General features: G+C 55.2%; 1 protein-coding gene across 1 annotated transcript in view; it reads left to right on the top strand.

Annotated features, from left to right (window-relative positions):
* The first annotated feature begins 2309 nt into the window (after positions 1–2309).
* The window catches only part of ITGA9 (integrin subunit alpha 9), a 342670-nt gene continuing 324301 nt past the window's right edge, over positions 2310–20678 (top strand). Inside the window, 2 exon segments of the mRNA XM_042903314.1 lie at positions 2310–2494; positions 19215–19342. Of these exon segments, the coding sequence (XP_042759248.1) occupies positions 2310–2494; positions 19215–19342 (313 nt within the window).

The following is a 20678-nucleotide window of genomic DNA, read 5'->3' as shown; positions in this document are numbered from 1 at the left end:
GAGACAGAGAGAGACAGAGCATGAACAGGGGAGGGTCAGAGAGAGGGAGACACAGAATCTGAAACAGGCTCCAGGCTCTGAGCTGTCAGCACAGAGCCCGACACGGGGCTCGAACTCACGGACCGTGAGATCATGACCTGAGCCGAAGTCGGACGCTTAACCGACTGAGCCACCCAGGCGCCCCCCAACAGTACTTATTTTAAAGGGATGTTGCGAGAATTGAATAAAATACGATGTGTAAGGTACTTGGCAGGTAGTAAGTGCTCAGTAAAGGGTGCTGTTCCTTTCTTTCCTCTCACTCTTTCCTATGGTCACTGGGGCTTCTGGGACCATGGGTCTCTTCTGATATGTGTGCAAGCAGCTGGGAGCAGGTGGTCAAGGAGGCAGAGTTCTCATTTTTTTTTTCCCCTTGGGGAGCCTGTATTGGAACTTAGGGCTGGTTTTGGAACATGGGTTCATGCAACAAGTAGGCGGTGAGTTCTGCTTTCTACTGACTCGAAGGGCATAGTGGCTCGAGGGAAAGGGAAGTGCGTCAATATAGATGTGGTATCGATTCTCAAACCTGAGCATGTATCAGAACCACAGACTGTTAAACACAGTCCTTTTGAACAGACATTTGTTCATAAGATATACAAATGGCCAATAAGCCCATGAAAAGACGCTCAACATCACTAATCCTTGGGGAAACGAAAATCAAAGCCAGAGGGAGATACCATGTCACACCCATTAGGTTACTACATATAAAAATAAAAAAATCCACCCCCACCCCCCGCCCCGGAAAATAAAAGTGTTCATTAAGAACATGTAGAGAAACTGGAATTCTGTGCCCTGTCTGTGGGATGTAAAATGGTGTGGCTCTTGCGGAAAACATGGTTGTTCCTCAAAAAATTAAAAACAGAACTACCATAGGATCCAGCAATCTTGTTCTGGGCATACCCCCTAAAGACCCGAAGGCAGTTACCCCGAAAAGATAACCGTACCCGTCCATGCACAGCTGTGTTAGTCGCATATTCACAATAGCCAAAAGGTGGAACCAACCCAAGTCCCCATCAAGGGGTCAACAGATAAGGAACACATGTTACACACACTATTATTCAGCCTTAAAAAGGAAGCAAATACTGATATCTGCTACAACACGGATGAACCTTGAGGGCATCATGCTAAGTGGAGCGAGTAAGGCAGCCACAGATGATTCCACTCACATGAGGTACCTCCAGCCGTGAAATTCACGGATGGGGAGGAGAATGGTGATTGCCAAGGGCTGGGGGGGTGGGTAGTTAGGGTTTCATGCATGTAGAGTCTCAGTTTTGCCAGACGGAAAAGTTGTAGAGACTGGCAGCGGCGGCTGCACCACAGTGTCAATGTTCTCAACGCCACAAAACTTACACCCAAGATGCTTAAGACAGTAGGTTTTATACCCTGTGCATTTTATCACCCTTACCCCTGCCCGCCCCCAGCTGGGCTACCCTGGAGTGGGACTGCGGACGCGCATTTCTGGCAGGCTCCCGGGGGACGTGGCCGTTGCTGCGGCCGAGACCACACCAAGGGATCGCCGGTGCAGGGGGCCAGGTGAGGGTAGTCGGAAGGGCAGGCCCTCGCTCACCCCCACGTGGCTCTAGTTGTCCCCCCAAAGCACAGCTGGCGCCGGTGGAGCGCCTCTGTTCCTCAGGTGGACTCACAGCCCCGGCGAGGGACAGCAGACGGCCGGGCCCGGAGCAGAAGCCCGACCCGTCACCCGGCTTCCTTTGGTCCTCGCTGTGGGTGTGAGACCCGGAGGGAGCCGCTGACCCCGCGACCCCGCGACCCCGCGACCCCGCGACCCCGCAGAAGGGGCTGAGCGCGCAGCCGCGGGGCCGCGTCGGGGCAGCTGTCCGGCCCCAGGGCGTGGTGGGAGGCGCCGCAGCCGCGGTGCCCGGGCGGGTGCCGGGCCCTCTCCGGCCGGGGCGCCCGGGGCAGGGGCTGGGGTGGTGGGGGGGGGCGCGGCCGGAGGCCGGCAGAGGGCGCCGGTGCGCCGTCCCGCCGCCGGCCTCCGGGCCGCCCACCCCGCGGGCGCGCCTCTCCGCAGCCCAGCGCCGCCCGGCCCGGGACCGCTCGCGCCGAGCGCGCAGACCTTTCGGCCGGACCCGAGGACGCCGCCCGCTCCGGGCCGCCCCTGCGCTCGCCTGCGGCGCCCGCTCGGCCTCCCGCCCTCGGGCCCGCGCCGCGTCCCGGCGCAGAGCCCCCGGCCGTCGGCGGAGCCCGCGGCCCCGGCGCCCGCGCGCTCGGCGCCCGGCTCGCGGGGCACAGCGGAGGGCGGCGGCCGGCCGGGGATGGGCGGCCCGGCGGCGCGGAGGGGCGCCGGGGGGCTCCGCGCGCTGCTCCTGGCGCTGCTGGCGGCGGGGACCCCCGCGGGCGCCTACAACCTCGACCCGCAGCGCCCCGTGCGCTTCCAGGGCCCCGCCGGTTCCTTCTTCGGCTACGCGGTGCTGGAGCACTTCCACGACAACACGCGCTGGTGAGTTGCGCCCCGCGACCCCGGCCCGGCCCGGCCCGGTCGCCCCCGCGCCGCGCTCCCCGGGGCCCGAGAGAAACGGCTCGGCGGCGCGCAGCCCGGCGGCGGACGGCGGGAGGGCCGGACGCCGGGCTCCGGTCCCGCCGCCGTCGCGGTGGGCGCCCGGGGCTGGAGGCGGCCGGGCCGCCGGCGCTGCCCGCGGTCCCAGCCCGGCGTGCGCGGGGACAGCCGCGCGGGCGGTCCCCCCTCGGCCTCCTAGCCGGCGGAGCGGGAACGCCCGCTCGCGAAGTAACTCGTCCCCTCTGTCCCCGAGCCCCCCCCCCCCCCAACCTCCAGGCGAACGCCCCGGGACACCGGGCACTCGAGACGCAGACCCCTCGGTTTCAGGGAGCTCTTGGTGACACCCCACCCACCGCTCCCCGGCTTCCAGCCGCTCCGGTGCGCGGCGCCGAGGAAGCGCGGTAACCCGGGACGCGAGAGGGGCGGGCTGTGCGTGTGCAGGGAGGGCGTGGGGGCTCCCCAGACGTGCGTGGGAGCCCGAGGGGCCCCGTTCCTTCCTTGCAAGGCTCTCCGAGGACGCGAGCTGAGAGGGTCCGGGATGCTGGTGGGTGATTTCTGGGGCAGCCCGGGCCTCATTTCACCCGGGTCATCTGACCTGGAGACAAGCACCTTAAGTCTTGGGAGAAAGGATGTGGTTCTGCAGAGGTCAAGGAGTCCAGCTGCCCCCTAAGGGCTCTCCGCGCTAAGTGCCGTCAGCTAAGGGGCGCAGAGCTTGAGCGCCCAGCCCCCGAGAAGCGCGGAGGCGAGGTTGGTCCTTCCTTGACCTTTTCCTGGCGGGGACTCCAACGGCACACAAGGGTCATTACCTCTTCATCGGAGAGCTAGGCGGTGGACAGTTCCCCTGTTCAAGGTCATGTCCCAGTGGGGGCCCTGGGACAGCTAGTGTGGGGTTGGTTTTATTGTGCGGTCACCAGTGCGAGTGTCCTTCGGGGTTGCAGGTTAGGAAGGCGCGGTCAGTAATGTGTGCTCCCAGCATGCAGCTCTGTGGGAGAGTTCCTGCTCCGAATTGGACAGAGGCTGACCCAAGAGGGTGGATTTGTAGATCTGAGTCCTCATGCATTCCTGGAAAAGGGAGGACTCCGTGACCAGCCAGCCCATTAAAAGTCATGTTGTTTAGGAGAATGCCTCCAGGAGACCCGGTTTTTAAAGTCCCGCGTAGCCCCTGTCCAGTTCTATGACTCCTTCCCCACCGTTTACCCCAGTTGCTGAATTTAAGGCCAGACTATCTTTTCCTGCACTTACCAAATACGCCTTTTAAATATTTTTATTTTTATTTTGAGAAGAGCGGGCAAGCAAGCAGGGAAGGGGCAGAGAGAGAGAGAGAGAGAGAGAGAGAAAGAGAATCCCAAGCAGCTTCTGCACTGTCCGTGTGCGAAGCCTGATGCAGGGCTCGAGCTCACAGACTGTGAGGTCATAACCTGAGCCGAAATCAAGAGTGGGACGCTTAACCGACCGAGCCCCCTGGGTGCCCCGCCAAGTCCTTTTTTTCGAGTAAAGCGGGCTGCACACCTTTTCCACGTCCTGCACTCTCAGAGTCCACTGTGGGCTTTGGATTTGGTAGAGAATGCGGCAGGAGCAGTGGGAGAACGCATCCCAGAATCCCAGGCTGGGCTCCTGGACCGTGTGACCTTGGCACAAAGTATGTGGGGAGTGCTGTCAGGAATCGAAGGGCTTCTGTGGGTGGGGGGCTCCTGAGGAAAGGCAGGCAGGAGAGCTGTGCACTGTGTCGGATCTGTAGCTGCACAGGCTCGTTCTCCTCCGGACCCTTCAGTGGCTCAGCTCAAGGGAGAGGTGCCAGGACTCAATCACCTGGCTTTGGAGGGGCCGCAGGTCAAAGCTGCCCTGGCTGGGGAACAATTGGGGGCAGGGGAGGCAAGAGCAGGTTTGACCTGCTTTGTTTCAAAAAGGGCATGAGGAAAAGCTGTGGGACTGGGATAGGGCAGTTGCAGGAAATGACGGGCTGGCTTTCAACTTGGCACCCAGAGTACAGGGCAGACCCGGGGTCTGAAACTGGAAGGTAATGCTGGTGTATGGCCGTGGGGCAGATATGCCTGGGGTCCTAAGGAACCCATCAACAGCCAGGCTCCTGCTCTCAGAAGCGCGCTCTCTGCTTCTGACAGGAGCGTGCTGTTCTTTCCATGGGAGGGCTTGTCCCTATAGTTTCTCAGGTAGCAACTAAACTCTACGGAAGTCTCTTTCAAGCAAAATTTCTTTTTCCGTTTTTGCCTCACATTGTCTTAATTTTATCTTCGTTTGGCTATGTCCTTGATATCTGTCCTCTTGCTGCCTTTTCCAACTACTTTCCTCCTTATCCTTTTCTCTCTTCTGCTTTCCTCCCAGTATTCTTTGTCTTAGGCCTTGAACATTATTCTCAGCTGATTATGCTGCCCAGACTTTGTAAGCCGCAGCTCTTGAAGCAATAGACTTCCAGCATTGCCTCCTCTCTCCTTTTCTCTAGAGACTAGACTTGCCGTGAGGCTGATGAAACTTCCACCAAAGGCCCCTCACTCACATGGGCCCCCACCGAGCCCCTGTAGCTAATTTTGTTTTGTATTTTCTTAAAGGTGGTCACCCTAAATTTACATGATTCGGGCCCTGTGGAATCTGGATCTACCCTACCTCTCTATCTGAACTTGTAGCTGTGTGGTTGGTTGATTGACTTAGCGACTGGTTGTTCGTCTCTTCCTACCAGGCAGTCCCAGGACCCTGGATCTTTTAGCCTTGCCTGAGGGACATGTAGGTTGTTTCCAATTCTTCACAATTATAAACAACAGCAGGGGTAAACATCCTTGTAACTAAAGCCTTGCGGACATCCTTAATTATTTCCTTTGAATAAATTCCTGGGCGTAGAATGGCTGGGTCTGGTGCCTTTCTTAAGAAATTACTCCTTAGCCTCCGAATTCAGTATCAATGGTTTAATAAGTCGGCTTCATGCTAATTAAACCCCTTTGTACAGGTAGAAGGATTTGTTGGGAGTAGGGCAGAGGAGCAGGAAGAATGTGCTGGAGAACACGGGGGGACAGCCCGGCCACCGGAGCCAGCATGGGCTTTGCAAGTGGCAGAGCTGAGGGTCTTTGGTGTTGGCGGACCGGGGCGCGGGTCACAGGGCTCTCGTATGCTCCTGCCAGCAGAGCTCGCATTTGTTCCCGAACCCCATAACCCAGCATACCTGTCAGTTCTTTTCTTTTTAAGCCAAAATTGTCACGATTTCTGTAACAGATGGGGGTAATAACCTTGCTTTTCTAAGCCTGGAGGCTTGAACACGGCTTCTGCAGTCATACTGCATTGAGAGCAGAGCCCCAGACCCAGCACCTCTCCAAGTGTTTGGCTTGAACGGTCCCTCTGTGGCCGTGCTCTAGGCAGTGACGGTTGTCCCCATGGCCAGGTGGACCAGGATATCCTGGACAGCGCTGCAGATGTCATTTGTATCTGTTTGGATGCAAACATGCAAATGACTCAGTTTCCTCCTTTCCGACAACACTCCGAGGGTGTCTGCCTGCCAGAGCCAGCTTCCCCTCCTGTCCCCCCGCCCCCGTGCCCGGGGTCTCCTTGCACCCTTTGAGCCACAGTAGTAACTGCCAGGGAACATGGACAAAGCCGATTTCTGTCCCCTTCCCTTAGACATGTACCGGTTCTTCAGCTGCAGGGCAGACGACTGTAACACCCTGTGATATAAATAAATGCAGCCCCGGCTGGCGTCCAGCCCCCAGAGTGGGTTTCTTTCACACCCTTCCCCTGCCCTCCTTCCTCTGTGCCCCAGACGCCCTGGAGTCCGAGGTGGTTGGGTGCATTGGCTTCCTTTCTGGCGACGCGCTTCCTGCCCCATCTCCCGGGACACATCAAGACGGCTGTGCTCAGGCACAGAGCAAGTGCTCGGAAATGGAAGACACGCCGGCTTTCTGCTTTGTTAAGGTTGTCAGAAGAGCATTCAGTGAGGAATAGGAGGTAATTCAGAGCCAAGGAGAACACAACATTCTCAGTGTGCATTAAGGTTGAGAATGAAATGAACAAGCGAAGACGGTTCGGCTGCATTGCCAATGCCGTTACCATTGGCCAGGTGTATTGCTATTTAAATTAAAATTAATTACGACCAAACAAAATTAACAATTCCCTTTCTCAGGTACACTAGCCACGTTTCAAGTGCTCAGTATCCTCATGTGGCTAGTGGCTGTGGGACTGGACAGTACACGGAACACTTAGAGCAGAAAGGTTGTTGTTTTTGTTTTTTAAGTTTGAGAGAGAGAGAGAGAACAAGCAGGGGAGGGGCAGAGAGAGAGAGAGAGAGAGAGAGAGAGAGAGAGAGAAAATCCCAAGCCGGCTCCACAATGTTGGTGTAGAGCCCAACTTGGGGCCCAATCGCAGGAACCGTGAGATCATGACTGGAGCCAAAATCAAGAGCCGGAGGCTTAATAGACTGAGCCACCCAGGCGCCCCGTGGCAGAAAGTTCTGGATAGTGCTGGTTTAGAGCAACAAATTAAGTCTTAAAGGGCTAGACAAAGATCGACAGGCAACATGAGAAAAAGGAAAAAAATCAACCCTTGGAGGGTTTGTGTGTCAAAACAAGTGTGGGTGCTTAAACCTAACTCAGAATTAGCAGTGGACAGCCAGGGAGGCTGACTTCTTTGTCTTTTCCCTGGTCAAACACTGGAGTGCTAAGGGGGAGGGATTCAAGAACGAAAACTCCACCCACTGTCTGATGGGTGAGGAGATCATGCGGTTCTAGCAACCCAGGCAAAATATAGGCTACGGGCTCTGATGGGAGAGAGGCTTGTCCTTGGGCAGACACAGTTGTTCCGACGGGCAGAGGGGAGACCCTTGTGAAGGTAGAACCTTGAGAAGGGGGACCGTGGCATCACGGGCCCTGCTGCACCCCATCTTTGTGAGGAGACACCCAGAAATGGCAGTGGCAGCCGGGCCTTCTCGAACCCTGTGTGATGGAGGTCTTTGCTGTCCCACGCCAGGCCCTCAGGTGGGAGTGTGGGTCTGCTTCCCCATCTGGCTTTTCTCGATGTAGCATTTTCAGACCTTATTCCTGGGTCTTACTGCCCCGAAGAGCCCGCTTCTCATGCTCTCAGGAAGGCGCGGTGCGTGTGTGAGGCCCGAGTTCTAAGGGGACCCAGAAAGTGTCTCTTGGGGTTTCCGGGGCGTTTCCCTGGAGATCTGGGGCAGCTGGCAAGGGTGCTGTTTGCAGAGCTAGTGCTGATCGCTGGCCTCCGGACTGAGGCAGCTGTCTTGCCCGGGGGAGAAACTTCAGAGACAAGAAGATGACTTTTCTCAGCTAGTCACTAACAGCTCTGGGTGTGAGGGTGTGAAGAACTGGGCCCCGGCCAGCTCTGATTCCCCGCTGACGTCCGGAAATGGTCTTTCTCTGATAGCTTTTACTGTGATTTGTCTGGGGAACATGTTTTCATGTGTATTAGAAAACAGTCTCTGTGTCGCTCTCAGAAATCAAGGGAGCAGCCTGTAACTTTAAGAAATAAAAATCAGCGATTCGATCAGATATTATCTGCTGGGCATCTATCTCCAAGAGATCAAATGCTCTCATGGGCATGATAGTCTTTACTTGAATCTTTGGGACTGCCTGGCCAGTGGTTTCCAGTGTGCCAGTCAGACAACCGGAGCTTAGGGTTCCACGCCTTGTCTGAAGCCTGCCCCAGCCTCGGTGATCAACGCACACTGTCAGTGTGCGTCCTCTGGGAGCAGATGCTAAGGCAGAGGTAGGAGTGCAAGGGACGTGTTAGGTGGGGGGACAAGGCCTGGGGAGGAACAAGGGGGAGGGAGCAAGACCGGGCGGAGAGAGCCTCAGACTGTGCTGTTGACCTGATTAAGATGTCCACCAACTCAACAGGACGCCCCCCCCCACCCCCCCACCCCCGCCGCAACCGTGATCGTCATAATCAGTCACTGGCTGCTGCCCCCTGGGCGGAGTGTGGCCTCGGCTTGATTGCTGTGGCCTTCCTGAAGGGGCTGCCAGTGGGCAATGCCGGCCGACTTGCAGCTGAATGGCACGAGGTGGCACAGGGGACGCACGCCTCCACGGTGGCCACGGAACCCGTCATTTGTGGATTGCTGTGTTAGGAAGGCAGGAGATGTGCTCCTTGGCCAGCAGTTGTGGCTGGGGATCATCTGTGCCTTATTGCACTGGGTCAGCACGGGGGACATTAGAAATCTGGCCTGAAGCAGACTCCAGAGCATTCTAGCTGCCAACTTTCACACAGGGCGCCTCTTCCTCACTTCAGAGAAGTCACAGGTGAGGGATGGAGGAGAGAGAGACCCCCCCCCCTCCCCCATTACCTTGAGCCATCGGGCCGCTGATGAGCTCCCGACCAGAGGGAGCAGCAGCACTTCCTTCCTGGGACTTCACAAACCACAAACCATGAAGCCAAGTGGGTTGGTGACCAACCAAAGCAGAAGAAAGTGTTTTATCAGGACCTTCCTTTTTGACAGAACCTTGGAAAGTGAATCCAAGATTGGGAAAGATCTGGAGTCTTTGAAACTACAGCCTCACTGGGTCCCCAGTTTGTGCTTTGTGGGGGAACGTTAGAAGGGACTCACGCTGTGAGTTTCAGTTCCCAGCAGAAACAACATGGTGGCCGCAGCTATGCACTTACTGAGTCCTTAGCAGGTGTTGAGTGCTGTTCTACGTGCTTTATGTGCTCTAGCTCGTTGAATGTTCCCAAGTGTCGGCTGGTTGTCGTTCCAGCCCCCATCACGAAGGAGAAAACAAACAGAGGTGTTGCTTGCCCAGGTCACCTGGCCAAAGTGGTAGGCTTGGGAGTGTGCTTATGCCTCTCACAGAGTCAGGAGTCTAAGTTTGGGGCTTCAAGGCCTCCAAGCATCTGTCTCGTAAGGTTCTTTCCTTCCCGGCTTTTCTGGAAAAGTGTTGGAATTATAGCAGTGGTAACTTCCCTGTGACATCCTTTGGGGTACGTATTCATGATCCACTGGGCACAGGTGGAGGGATTCTGGGGGTTCTGTTTTCCAGAGATGCTTGATCACTGGGTTAAACAGGGACCCAGTGATTCTGCCAGGGACATTTGTAGGCCTGCTGTCACCCCAAGTCTGTGTGGAGGTAAGAAGTGTCTTAGGAAAGATGGCACATTCTGGACTATTCCATGTATTCATCCTAATCCCCCTGGGCTGAGTTTGTTACCTTCTATCTTCATTTAAGCAGCTTAGTTTGGAGAGGAGCTAGGGAAGGTAGCCATGGCAACCAGCGTTTAGCACTCACCCCTGGATTTATAACTTTATTGAAGAAACCCACACTGACTTTCTGCACGAGTGGCCGACACGCGAGACAGGATGACTTGTGTCCCCCAGAACCTGAAGATAACAAACACAAAGCCAACCTTCTCCATTTCCGCACATCCCTTGGTACGTTGGAGCCCAGGTGGCCTCTCCTACCCTGTCCTGGATGTGTGGTGTTCCAGCGCTGCGGGGTGCACACCCCCTGGAGCGAAACTGGCGTGGTGCAGGGTCTTCTAAAGGCGGGACAGCACCTCTTACCCACCAGGATGGCGCCTCCAGAGCGAATGTCCCAGGCACGGGGAGCGGGGTTCTTCCTGGCTCTGCCTTCATTGTGGCCCCTGATTCCCCAGCAACAGCCAAACCCATGGTTTCCAGGCCATGAAAGGGGGGCTTCTGAGATGCCCAAGTGCCTGGTGGCCACGAGGGTGGGCTTCAAGGTCAGCCCTGCCCCCGGTTGGCTATTTTAGCCTCGGAGACGTTTGTAGGACCGTCAGTCCCTTCAGGTGTTCGAGTCCTTGTTGAGCTCTTTGGAAAAGAGTAATAATAAAGCGTTTCTCTCCCCACATTGTTGAGTGCATTAAATGAGATGATCGCTGCAGAGCCTGGAACACAGCCTCCAGCACAAAGGAAACCCTGGGTAAGTACTTACCCTATTGTTACTTTGTAGGACACCCTCGATCAACACTGGTAGTTACTCTTTTTGTTACTTTGATTTGACTTGTGGAACGAATGGTCATCTTTATCCTGACTTTAGATGCTAAAAGAGTTTGCTTCTGGTACATTTGTTGAATCCTTTATTCATTTATCACGATCTGAGTGTCAATACTCAATACAGAAATGAATGAGATAGTCTTGTGTTAAGACGCACCCCTCATTATGTGTGGTCTCTAAAATTGTGGTCATGCTCTACGTAAATCTGCATTTCTGTGTATTCATTTACATGCTGTCTGCTTCCAGAAAGGCCCTGAGATGGCTCCTTTACTTGGAGACCCGTGGGACTGTCCATCCCAGGGCTCTGCAGGCTGCTTTCTTCTCTCAGCAGGTGGGAGGCCGCCCCTGGTATGGGGAGCTCTGGCCCCCATCCTGGGCTCCACATAAGTCTGGGAGGGGGTGGTGAGAATTCTAGCAAAAAATAAAAGTATTGTTCTTGGAGAAGAAAATCATCACGAGAAACTACCAGGAAGACCTCATGCACGGCTTTTACTCATCTCCGTGATGTCTGTAGCTTTCCTCTCTTGGATTTTAATGTGTCCTTGATGCTCTTAGGTGGGGAAGGAAAACATTGGCCCTTTCACCATGCTTCCTTCTCCAGCTGCTGCTTCTCAGTGCATCTGCCAAGACCCGAGGCCCCGGCCAGGGCAGGGCAGCAGGCTCTGAGGGCCCTTCACTCCCTGCCAGGGCGACCAGCAGGCTGATGCCTCTCCAAGCGGTGAGGGGGGACCCTGCCTGTGTTTCTGCTCTTCCCCAGTTGGGCATGAAGTCACCTGTTTCATTCTCAGACTTAGCATTTTCTGAGCTGGATTATTGCCAGCCTTTTATGAGTACTCTATGTGCCAAGGGTGCTGTGCTCATGGTTACTCTGTTGCAGTGGGAGCTGTGGCTGAGGTGCGGAAGCCAGATCCGAGGTTATCCAGCAAGTAGATGGCAGGCTTGTGATTTGAACCCAGGTGGGCCTGACTCAATGCCTGTCTGGCTGTTCCCAGGGTCAGGCTTGCTGCTGTCCCCTCCCTCACCAAGTCCCTGTCCAAGGTATCCATTTCCAAAGGAGGAAGGAAAAGTGCCCTGATGCTTTTTCTGGGAGCATTTCTGTCTGCTCTTGGCCTTGGCAGATGAAAACTCCTACCCCATTCTCAAAAGTCAGGCCATCCTGGATGCACCCCACCCCCAACACTTGCCATTTCTTTTCGTGCCTCCCTGCTGCACTGGGAAGGGGACTGTGTGTTTTTATTATCTTTTATTTTTGTTCTTTTTAATTAAAAAATTTTAAATGTCTATTTATTTTGAGAAAGAGAGAGGGCGAGCACAAGCAGGTGATGGGCAAAAGAGAGGGAGGGAGGGAGGGAGGGAGAGAGAAAGAAAGAGAGAGAGAATCTAAAGAAGTTTCCACACTGACAGTGTAGAGCCCAGCATGGGGCTTAAGCCCCTGAACCATGAGATCATGACCTGAGCTGAAACCAAGAGTCGGTTGCTCAACCAACTGAGCCACCCCAGAGCCCCTGTATTATCTTTTAAAGATGAGGGAGGGCCGGGGTGGTCAGGGGGCTTTGCCCGAGGTCACAGAGCTGGAGAGGAGACGCCACATTCTTCGGGGCAGAATCTGCCACCCCACCCTGCCTTTCCCATATCAGGGCCCTCAGTAAAAGTGTGTGGTCCTGGGTGGCCATAAGGTCCCTTCAGAAGTAGCGTGTCCTGCCTTGATGCTGTATCTCTTTTCTGCTTCCACAGTGTTGCTGCGTCACAAATCACCCTCAAACTCAGTGGTTGAAACCACTGAGTCTGTAGTTGGCGGTTTTGGTGGGGTTCAGCGGGATGGTTCTTCTCTCGCTGGGCTCCCTCACGCGTCTGCTCTCAGCTTCTGGGCAGGCAGGCGGGCCGGCTGGTCTAGGATGGCTTCAGGTGAGACGGCCCATCTCCCTGTGTCTTTCGTGCTCCCGCAGCCTGGGCTTGTACACGTGCTGGGCAAGGTGCCGAGGGAGGAATCAGAGGCACGCGCGGTCTCTTGAAGCCCGAGCTGGGAAGTCAAACCACCCCCTCGGTCACATGGTGCTGGCCGAGGCAAGTTCCGGGGCCTGCCCGCATTCAAGAGGGGGAGACAGACTCCACCTCCTGATGGGAGAAGCTGCGAGGTACCAGGAAGAAAGGCGTGGATACGGGAGGGATGGCGAATTGTGACTACTTTTGCGGTCCACCACTAGTGGCGAAAGTGTCCCAGCCATTCCTGGATTTCTGTGACCTCAGCTAAGGGTCTAAATGAATTCCAGGTTCTGAGGAGCTCCTGGGAGTTCTGCCAAGAGGGGGAGCGGGGGTGAGTTGGGTGCGAGGGTGTTTGGCCTATGTCGAACATTCTTATGTTTCACTGAACACCTACTTTGTACCAAGCACGGTGCTAGGTACGTTTTTTATTTAAAAATATATATTTTTTAAAGTTTGTTTATTTTTGAGACAGAACGCAAGTGGGGGAGGGGCAGAGAGAGAGGGAGACACAGAATGTGAAGCAGGCTCCAGGCTCCGAGCGGTCAGCACAGAGCCCGACATGGGGCTCGAACACACAGACTGCGAGATCATGACCTGAGCCGAAGTCGGACGCTTAACCGACTGAGCCACCCAGGCACCCCTTTTGTGCCAGGTGCTTTATAAACGTTGTCTTCCACCTTGCAAGCACCCTTACTAGGTATATTTTTATTTTTTCCCATTTTACAGAGGAAGAAGACCGAGGCCCGGAGTAGTTAAGAAACTTGCCTGAGGTCACATAGCTTATCAGTGGTTGAGGCAGAACTTGAACCCTGTGCTTCTTGCCAAATTACCAACCTGAGTAATTTGCCCTCAAAGCTTAGAATTCTAGTGGAACTATTAGTTTCCACCCCCTAAAAAGCAGTTAGTTATCCAGTGTTTTGAGCTGGAGCCTCAGTTTCTCCAAACATGAAAAGAGGAGCTTCCGAAGCCTTTCGGGTCCCCAGCTTCCGTTGGCAAGCACTGGCCCCAGAGTCTCCTCTCTCTGTGGGGGGAAGGGTTCCGTGTGGTCAGAGGTGGCTCCCTGGCCCCAAACAGCCCCCTGTCCGTTCAGATCTCAGCTATTTTTTGCCCGGGGATTCCTTGGGTGGTCCTGTGGGACACACAATGAACGAATTCCACGCCTGTAACTGACACGTGTCTCTGGGGAAGCTTTGGCTTTGGCTTCAAATGCGTGAGCGCAAACCTAATGCATTTAAGGTTTTCCATTCCCAGTTGTCGTCCTCCCGGCTGTGATTTCGCCCTGAGGAATCACTGCTGAGGTATTTGTGGGTAGGGAGGGAGCCTTCCCCAGGGAGGCAGCTCGGTCCTCTCCTGTTGCCCGCTTGCCAGGGAGTTTACCTGCCGTCTGCTCCGGTGATGCGAGGGAGGGCTTCAGAGCTGGTGGGTGGCCGGAGTGGAGCTTTGTGGCCCGCTTTCCCACACGTGTCAACCAGGGGGGTGGCTGTGTCGGAGAGGCGGAGTTTGGAGGACTGGCCACGGATGCCCCGGGTTTAAATCCCAGCTCACCAGCAGCGTAACCACCGTCTCTGAGTAGAGCGCACATGGGAAGCTGCCCGACAGGGTTGCCTTGAGCAAGAAATCAGACAACCCGTGAGCATAACTAGTGTTGGCAGGTGAACGGATGGGCCCACATTTCCAGACAGGTGTGTGAACTACTCATTAAGAGAGGCAAATCTGGGGGCGCCCGGGTGGCTCAGTCAGCTGAGTGTCCGACTCTTGATTTCGGCTCAGGTTATGACCCCAGGGTCGTGGGGTTGAGCCCCGTGTCAGGCTCTGTGTTGGGTGTGGAGCCTGCCTGGGATTCTTCCTCTCTCCCTCTCTCTCTCTGCCCCGCCCCCTCTCATGCTCTCTCCCTCTCTAAAAGAAAAAAAAGATAGGTGTTGATGATTTCTTCTTAAAAAAAAAAAAAAAAAAAAGCAAACCTCTGGACATCACTGTGCCAGCCACATACGCGTTTTAGAAAAGCAAGGACGTGATTGACATTCAGCCTGATGGGGAGGAGAAAGGGCTTCTTTCTATTTTAAACCCCTGTTCTTTGGCATGACAGAGCCTCCAAATCAAAGTGTTAACCCGGGAACCACCCGAGAGTCTCGTGAGGGCTTTTCTTGGGCAAGATCACACTGTGGTGGCTGGCTGCAGACTGGTCGCCCTGCGCCTTCTGGGTCCCTTTTCCTCCTTTCTGGCTGACGTGGGGTGGGCAGAATAGGGGAGTGGGCAGTGCGCTCGACCGCCGGGGTGCGTGCTATACCCCGCTTGCCCAGATCCTGCGCCCTCCAAGTGCCTGATACACCCTGATTGTCCTCGTCATTAGAAATCTAAAGTAACGAGTTAAGGAGAGGAGTCTAAAATGTCCTTGAAGTTTGAGCGCATCTTTAGGGGTGGGATAGGAGCAGGGTTCCTTTCGCAAGAGTCATCCCTTCGTACTGGCTGCAGATGGAGCGCGATTATTTGTCGTCCACGTAGGGGGTTGTATAGCGTGTTAGCCTCCGCATCGCCGGGAGGGCCGGTTAAGACGCGTGTTCTGATTTGGGGGGGCTGAGGCCTGAGGTCCTGCTTTTCCATCAAGCTCCCGGGCATTTCCCCTGCTTTCCCTGCTGCTGGTCTGAGGACCACACGTGAAGTAGCAAGCAAGGGTGAGAATCGGCCTGATGGCTTGTTGATGGGAGCCTGTTGGCGGGGACACCTGGGCCCTTTCCTGTGGCAACCGTACGAAGGAAGGAGCCATCTCAGTGTCGTGTCGAAGGTACCGGGGAAGATTGTGGGGGGCTCTGGGAAGTGACGGGCTGTCTCTTTATAACGCAGAGAATAACAGACGAGAAGAGGCGGATATGGCGTCTGTGCGGTGGCTTGTCCTGAACTCTGGGCGGTCGCACGCTCTGTCTCTCGGGATCGGCCTGGCAGACAGCCAGCTGAACTGACTTCAGAAGAGACCGGCTCATGGGCTGGCCTACGGCAGCGGTCTTGCTGCTGGGCAAGCAGCCCCAGAGCTGCCCCAGAGCAACGCCAGGCTGGGGAGGAAGCCACAGCGTTCTGTAAACACAGAGATACAAGCCGGGGCTCCACCGTGCCGCCCCCGGGAGCGCATGTGTGTGTGCACACGCCCCCTTATCTCCTGCTTCGTTTCCCATTGCAAAGGACTTGGAAAAACCTTCTCGTCCGACCGGCTGACGGGGACTTGGAACCAAAGGGTTGTTATCAGTGCTCGATCAGCCATCGCTAGGACCGCTGAGTACCGTGGGTTTGGAAGGGGAAAAAACTCATCCAGCGGATCCTTTCTCCACCTTAGACTCTGATACGATCTTTGTCCCTCTCAGTCTCCGCTCTGGGCTGGAAGCACCGGCGCCTGGGATGTCGGCTCTCCGGGGTCCCTTCCCGGGATAACCCGTGACCCCGGGTCTGTGACTCCGGCCCAGTGGCACTCTCTGACAGGACCGGGGCACCAGTGCCGTTTTGGGGGATGCGGTGGAGAAACAGCTTGCTCCTTGCAGCCGTTTCCCTTCCTCGCTGTGTGAATACTTCTCCCCTTCGTCTAATTTTCGTGGTTTTTAATAAAATGAATTGCAAGTGGCATTTATTCGCCGAGCTAATGTAAATTTGGAGTTTGTGGGAACTCGTGGGCCCAGCCCTGTCCCGCTGGGGTTTCCGAGTGCGGGAGGCGTTTTATGTTCCCAGGCTTCTACAACCTGACGCGTGGAAAGGCGGAGGACGGTTCGGCAGTTTAGATCTGTCAAACTGCTAATTCTCGTCACCTGTGAAAACATAACCGGCCTCATCGCGAGCAACCCTCTGCTGGCCCCGGTGGCTCTGAGGCTCAGCCCCAGAAGCCAGGGGGGGAAGCCGGTCCCTTAATGTGGCTTTCTTCTCGCCGGGGTTGCGTTTTATGTGTCATCCTGCGTTTGAGCTGGAGCCGGCCCAGCCGCCCGCCCTGCGAGGGAAAGTGCTCGCTGAGATTTCTGGCGGCTGGGGGTGCAGCCCTGCTTCTGCCTGCGGATTCTGCAGCTGGGGCCTCCCCCCTCCCCGGTGAGGCTGCAGGAGCAGGGAGCAGCCGGCCAGCTTCCCGGGGTGCTGCTGAGGGGCCCCGGGGAAGCTCGGGGATCCGTTCCTCTCACCCCCCGCCCGGAATCGAGCACCAACTCTCAAGACCACCCAGCAGGAAATGCTCCGGTGAGGGTGGGTCTTCCTTGGCTCCGTGTGTCCCCGGAGATCCTTGGTGATCGTTTGTGTCGTCAGTGTGTGGGCGTTGAGGGATTGGGCTCAGGGCGCTGGGAATTAAGACAGGACCCACATTCTTGCCGGCTCAGTCAGTAGAGCGTGCGACTCTAGATCTCAGGGTCGTGAGTTCGAGCCCCACGTTGAGTGTGGAACCTACAAAGACAGGACCCACGTCCCTTCCCGTGAACCTGATACCATGTCTCTGGGCCGGATTAGTATGGGTGTCCAGCCTTTGCTGAGGGTCCATCTGAAGGTCCCAGACTTTTGTTATCTGATGTATAGATCTCCACTCCTTTCAGCTGGGGTGCTGGGGAGGGAACACCATCACTCTGCTGCCAGGGTAGGGGTGGATATCATGACCCCAAGGTGAAGGTGGCTTTCAGGACAAAGTGAGGGGAGCCTGGGCCACATCTCCAGGGAGGCTCTCTGGGGTCATTCTGACCTCTGCTAGGCTGCTTTTCCACAGACACGTGAGGGGTAACGCTTTCTGTCGCAGGGTTAGGGGGCACAGCACACTTCACGATGTGCCTGGAACCTTTCCAGGTGAACGGCATCTCCTTTCTAGGCTGCTAGACATAAGGAGCAGGTCATGTTCTCATTGAGCAGTGGCTTGGAATTTTCTACTCTTTGGACATCGGTGTAGGTCTTGTTCAGGGTCTCACCTTACAAGTCCTCTTCCAAATGGCTTGTGGCTCAGCACACCCTGCCTGATTGGTGCCGCTTAGTATTCTAAACACTGCTCTTGGGGCGCCTGGGTGGCTCAGTCGGTTAAGCGTCTGACTTCGGCTCAGGTCACGATCTTGCGGTCCGTGAGTTCGAGGCCCGCGTCGGGCTCTGGGCTGATGGCTCGGGACCTGGAGCCTGCTTCCGATTCTGTGTCTCCCTCTCTCTCTGCCCCTCCCCCGTTCATGCTCTGTCTCTCTCTGTCTCAAAAATAAAAAAAATAAACATTAAAAAAAAATTTTAAAAATAAAAATAAATAAATAAACACTGCTCTTGACCACTCTGGAAACAGTGCATACAAATGCAGGGCAGAATCGTTTCTGTGACATCTGTAGGGAGCTTGTTGCTAATCCCCCCCCCCCCCCCCCCCCCCCCCCCCCCCCCCCGATGTCTACGTCCACACAGCCCTGAATATGTCTTGTCTGTCTTCTTAGCATGGCTTGCTCTTTTCCTCCAGTGGGGAGGGGCCCTGCAGGGGCCATCCTCCCCCACCCCACTGACCCCGGCAGTTTCCGGTTCAAGATAAAGGATGTAGAGCTTCCTACTTGCCCTTATTCACATGTGAACTATTCTATCTCTGGTTTGCCTTGGGACAGAGGATGTGGTTTATAATTCGACACTCCTGTTGTTTCTTTCCTATTGCCCCCTAAGTACGTATGTTTTGTGGGGGGGGGAGGGGAAGAGGGGGGCACAGAAGAGAAATGGCATCTCTAAATTTCCTGCTTTTTATTTTTTTTTTTACTAAAGCATCCCACACATCCAGGAAAGTACCCATGTCATATATATGCAATTCAATGAATTATCATAAATCTGAGTAGACACTACTCAGGTTGGAAATAGAACATGATAAGCACCCCTGGAAAGCCCCCTCTCCCTAGCCACACCGCCCCCCTTGCTCCTCTCCGGAAGTAACCCATAGCATGACCTCTAGCACCAGTTAAATTTCACTTGCTCCGAGCTTCAGATAAGTGGACTCAGTGAGTACCCGTTGGCCCTCCTGTCTTTTGCCCGGTGTTGTATTTGTGAGATTTACCTGCGGAGCTGTGGTTGGCCAGCACTTGGCATTTTCATCCCTTTCGGTTTCGCCTTCTAGTAGGTGTGAAGTGGCCTCTCACTTGGGTTTCTCTGACAGCTAATGCAGTTGAGGATCTTGTCTATGTTCATTCGCCATTTGGTTATCTCCTTTCGTCAAGTATCTGGCCCACTATTCTATTGGTCTGTTTTTTTTTTGTTGTTGTTTTTTTTTTTTTTTTTTTTATTGATTTATAGGAGTTCTTCATAGATTGTGGATAGGAACTCTTTGCTTGGATGTGTTCCCAGCCAGTCTTAAGCTTTAAATGTGCCTGGAGAGGGGCGCTTGGGTGGCTCAGTTGGTGAAGCCTCTGACTCTTGATTTTGGCTCAGGCCACGATCTCACAGTTCATGAGATCGAGCCCTGTGTCGGGCTCTGTGCTGTCAGTGTGGAGCCTACTTGGGATTCTCTCTCTCCCTCTGCCCCTCCCCCACTCATGCTCGTTTTCTCCCTCTCTCTCTCTCTCTCTCTGTCTCTCTCTCTCTCAAAATAAATAAACATTTAAAAATAATGAGCCTGGAGAAAATCTAACAGGCTCACTGTTGGAGGCCCTCCCCCTTGGGCCCCCTAGAGCATTCAGGCAGCCCACCCACCACTGGGTGAGGGTTTAAGCATCGGCCTCCTGTTTGCCGATACTGGGTTGTGACAGAATGTCCTTTCTTCTTGATGTGCAGGGTCCTTGTGGGCGCACCAAAGGCAGAGTCCAAGTACAGCACTTCAGTGAAGTCCCCCGGGGCTGTGTTTAAGTGCCGCGTCCACACCAACCCTGACCGGAGATGCACCGAATTAGACATGGCTCGAGGTGGGTGGACGTCACTGCCAAGGCGGAAACGGGTTCCGTGCCCTCCCACTTCCTCTTTTTCTTCTCAGGGTGGCCTGATCATTCATCCCCTCTCCCTTCCTTCCTCCTTCCCTTCCTCCTCCCTTCCTTCCTTCCTTTCTTCCTCCCTTCTTCCTCCCTCCCTCCCTCCCTCCCTCTCTCCCTCCCTCCCTTTCTCCTTCCCTCCCTTCCTCTTCCCTCCCTCCCTCCCTCCCTTCTTCCTCCCTCCCTTCCTGTCTTCCTCTCTTCCTTCCTCCCTCCCTCCCTCCCTCCCTCCTTCATTCCTCCCTCTCTCCTTCCCTCCCTCTCTCCTTCCCTCCCTCTCTCCTTCCCTCCCTCTCTCCTTCCCTCCCTTCCTCCTTCCTCCCTCCCTCCCTTCCTCCTTCCTCCCTCCCTCCCTCCCTCCCTTCTTCCTCCCTCCCTTCCTGTCTTCCTCTCTTCCTTCCTCCCTCCCTCCCTCCCTCCTTCATTCCTCCCTCTCTCCTTCCCTCCCTCTCTCCTTCCCTCCCTTCCTCCTTCCTCCCTCCCTCCCTCCCTTCTTCCTCCCTCCCTTCCTGTCTTCCTCTCTTCCTTCCTTCCTCCCTCCCTCCCTCCTTCATTCCTCCCTCCCTCCTTCCCTCCCTCTCTTCCTCCCTCCCCTCCCTTCCATCCATCCATCCATCCATCCATCCATCCATCCGTCATATGCTAGGTACCTGTGACTCATTAATCACTGAGACATACTGGTGAACAAAACAAAGACCTTACAAATTAGTGGGCCAAGAGACATTGAAATGAGTAGTTGAGTGCCACAATACCAGAGGGGAGGTGGGTAGTTGATCTACACCTGATTGGAAGGATTCGCGGTAGTTAGCTGGGCAGGTACGGGAGGCAGAACATCCAAGCCGAGGAAGCGTGTGCCCTTTTAAAGCTCCGAGTGAGGGCAGTGCAGCTGGGGTGGTGGGCGGGAGCGGAAGTGGAGGGGGTTGGCAGGGTGGGCTGGGGCTGGCTCACACAGGGCCCAGTCGGCTGGAGTCAAGTGTTAAGATTTCATGCTGTGCATGAAGGGGGAGGCCATTAAAATTTATCGCAGGTTTTATATTTTAAGTAAGGAAAGACGTGGTAGGCTTCAAAGCTCACCTTGTAGTCCAGTGGAAAATACATGGTCCATCATCTTTGGGATCAGGTGACTCTGCCTGGGTTCAGAGCCTAGCTCTGCTAGTTACTAGTTGGGACTCACTGCGAAAGTCCCGCAGCCTCTTTGGCCTCAGTCTCCTTGCCTGTAAAGTCAGGACTAAGATACCTACCTTACCTGACTACCTTGAGAAGGACAAATGAG

This window comes from Panthera leo, chromosome C2 (assembly GCF_018350215.1).
Source record: "Panthera leo isolate Ple1 chromosome C2, P.leo_Ple1_pat1.1, whole genome shotgun sequence".
Lineage (NCBI taxonomy): Eukaryota > Metazoa > Chordata > Mammalia > Carnivora > Felidae > Panthera > Panthera leo.
The sequence above is the reverse complement of the archived record's forward strand: the minus strand, read 5'-3'. Positions and strand labels throughout refer to the sequence as shown.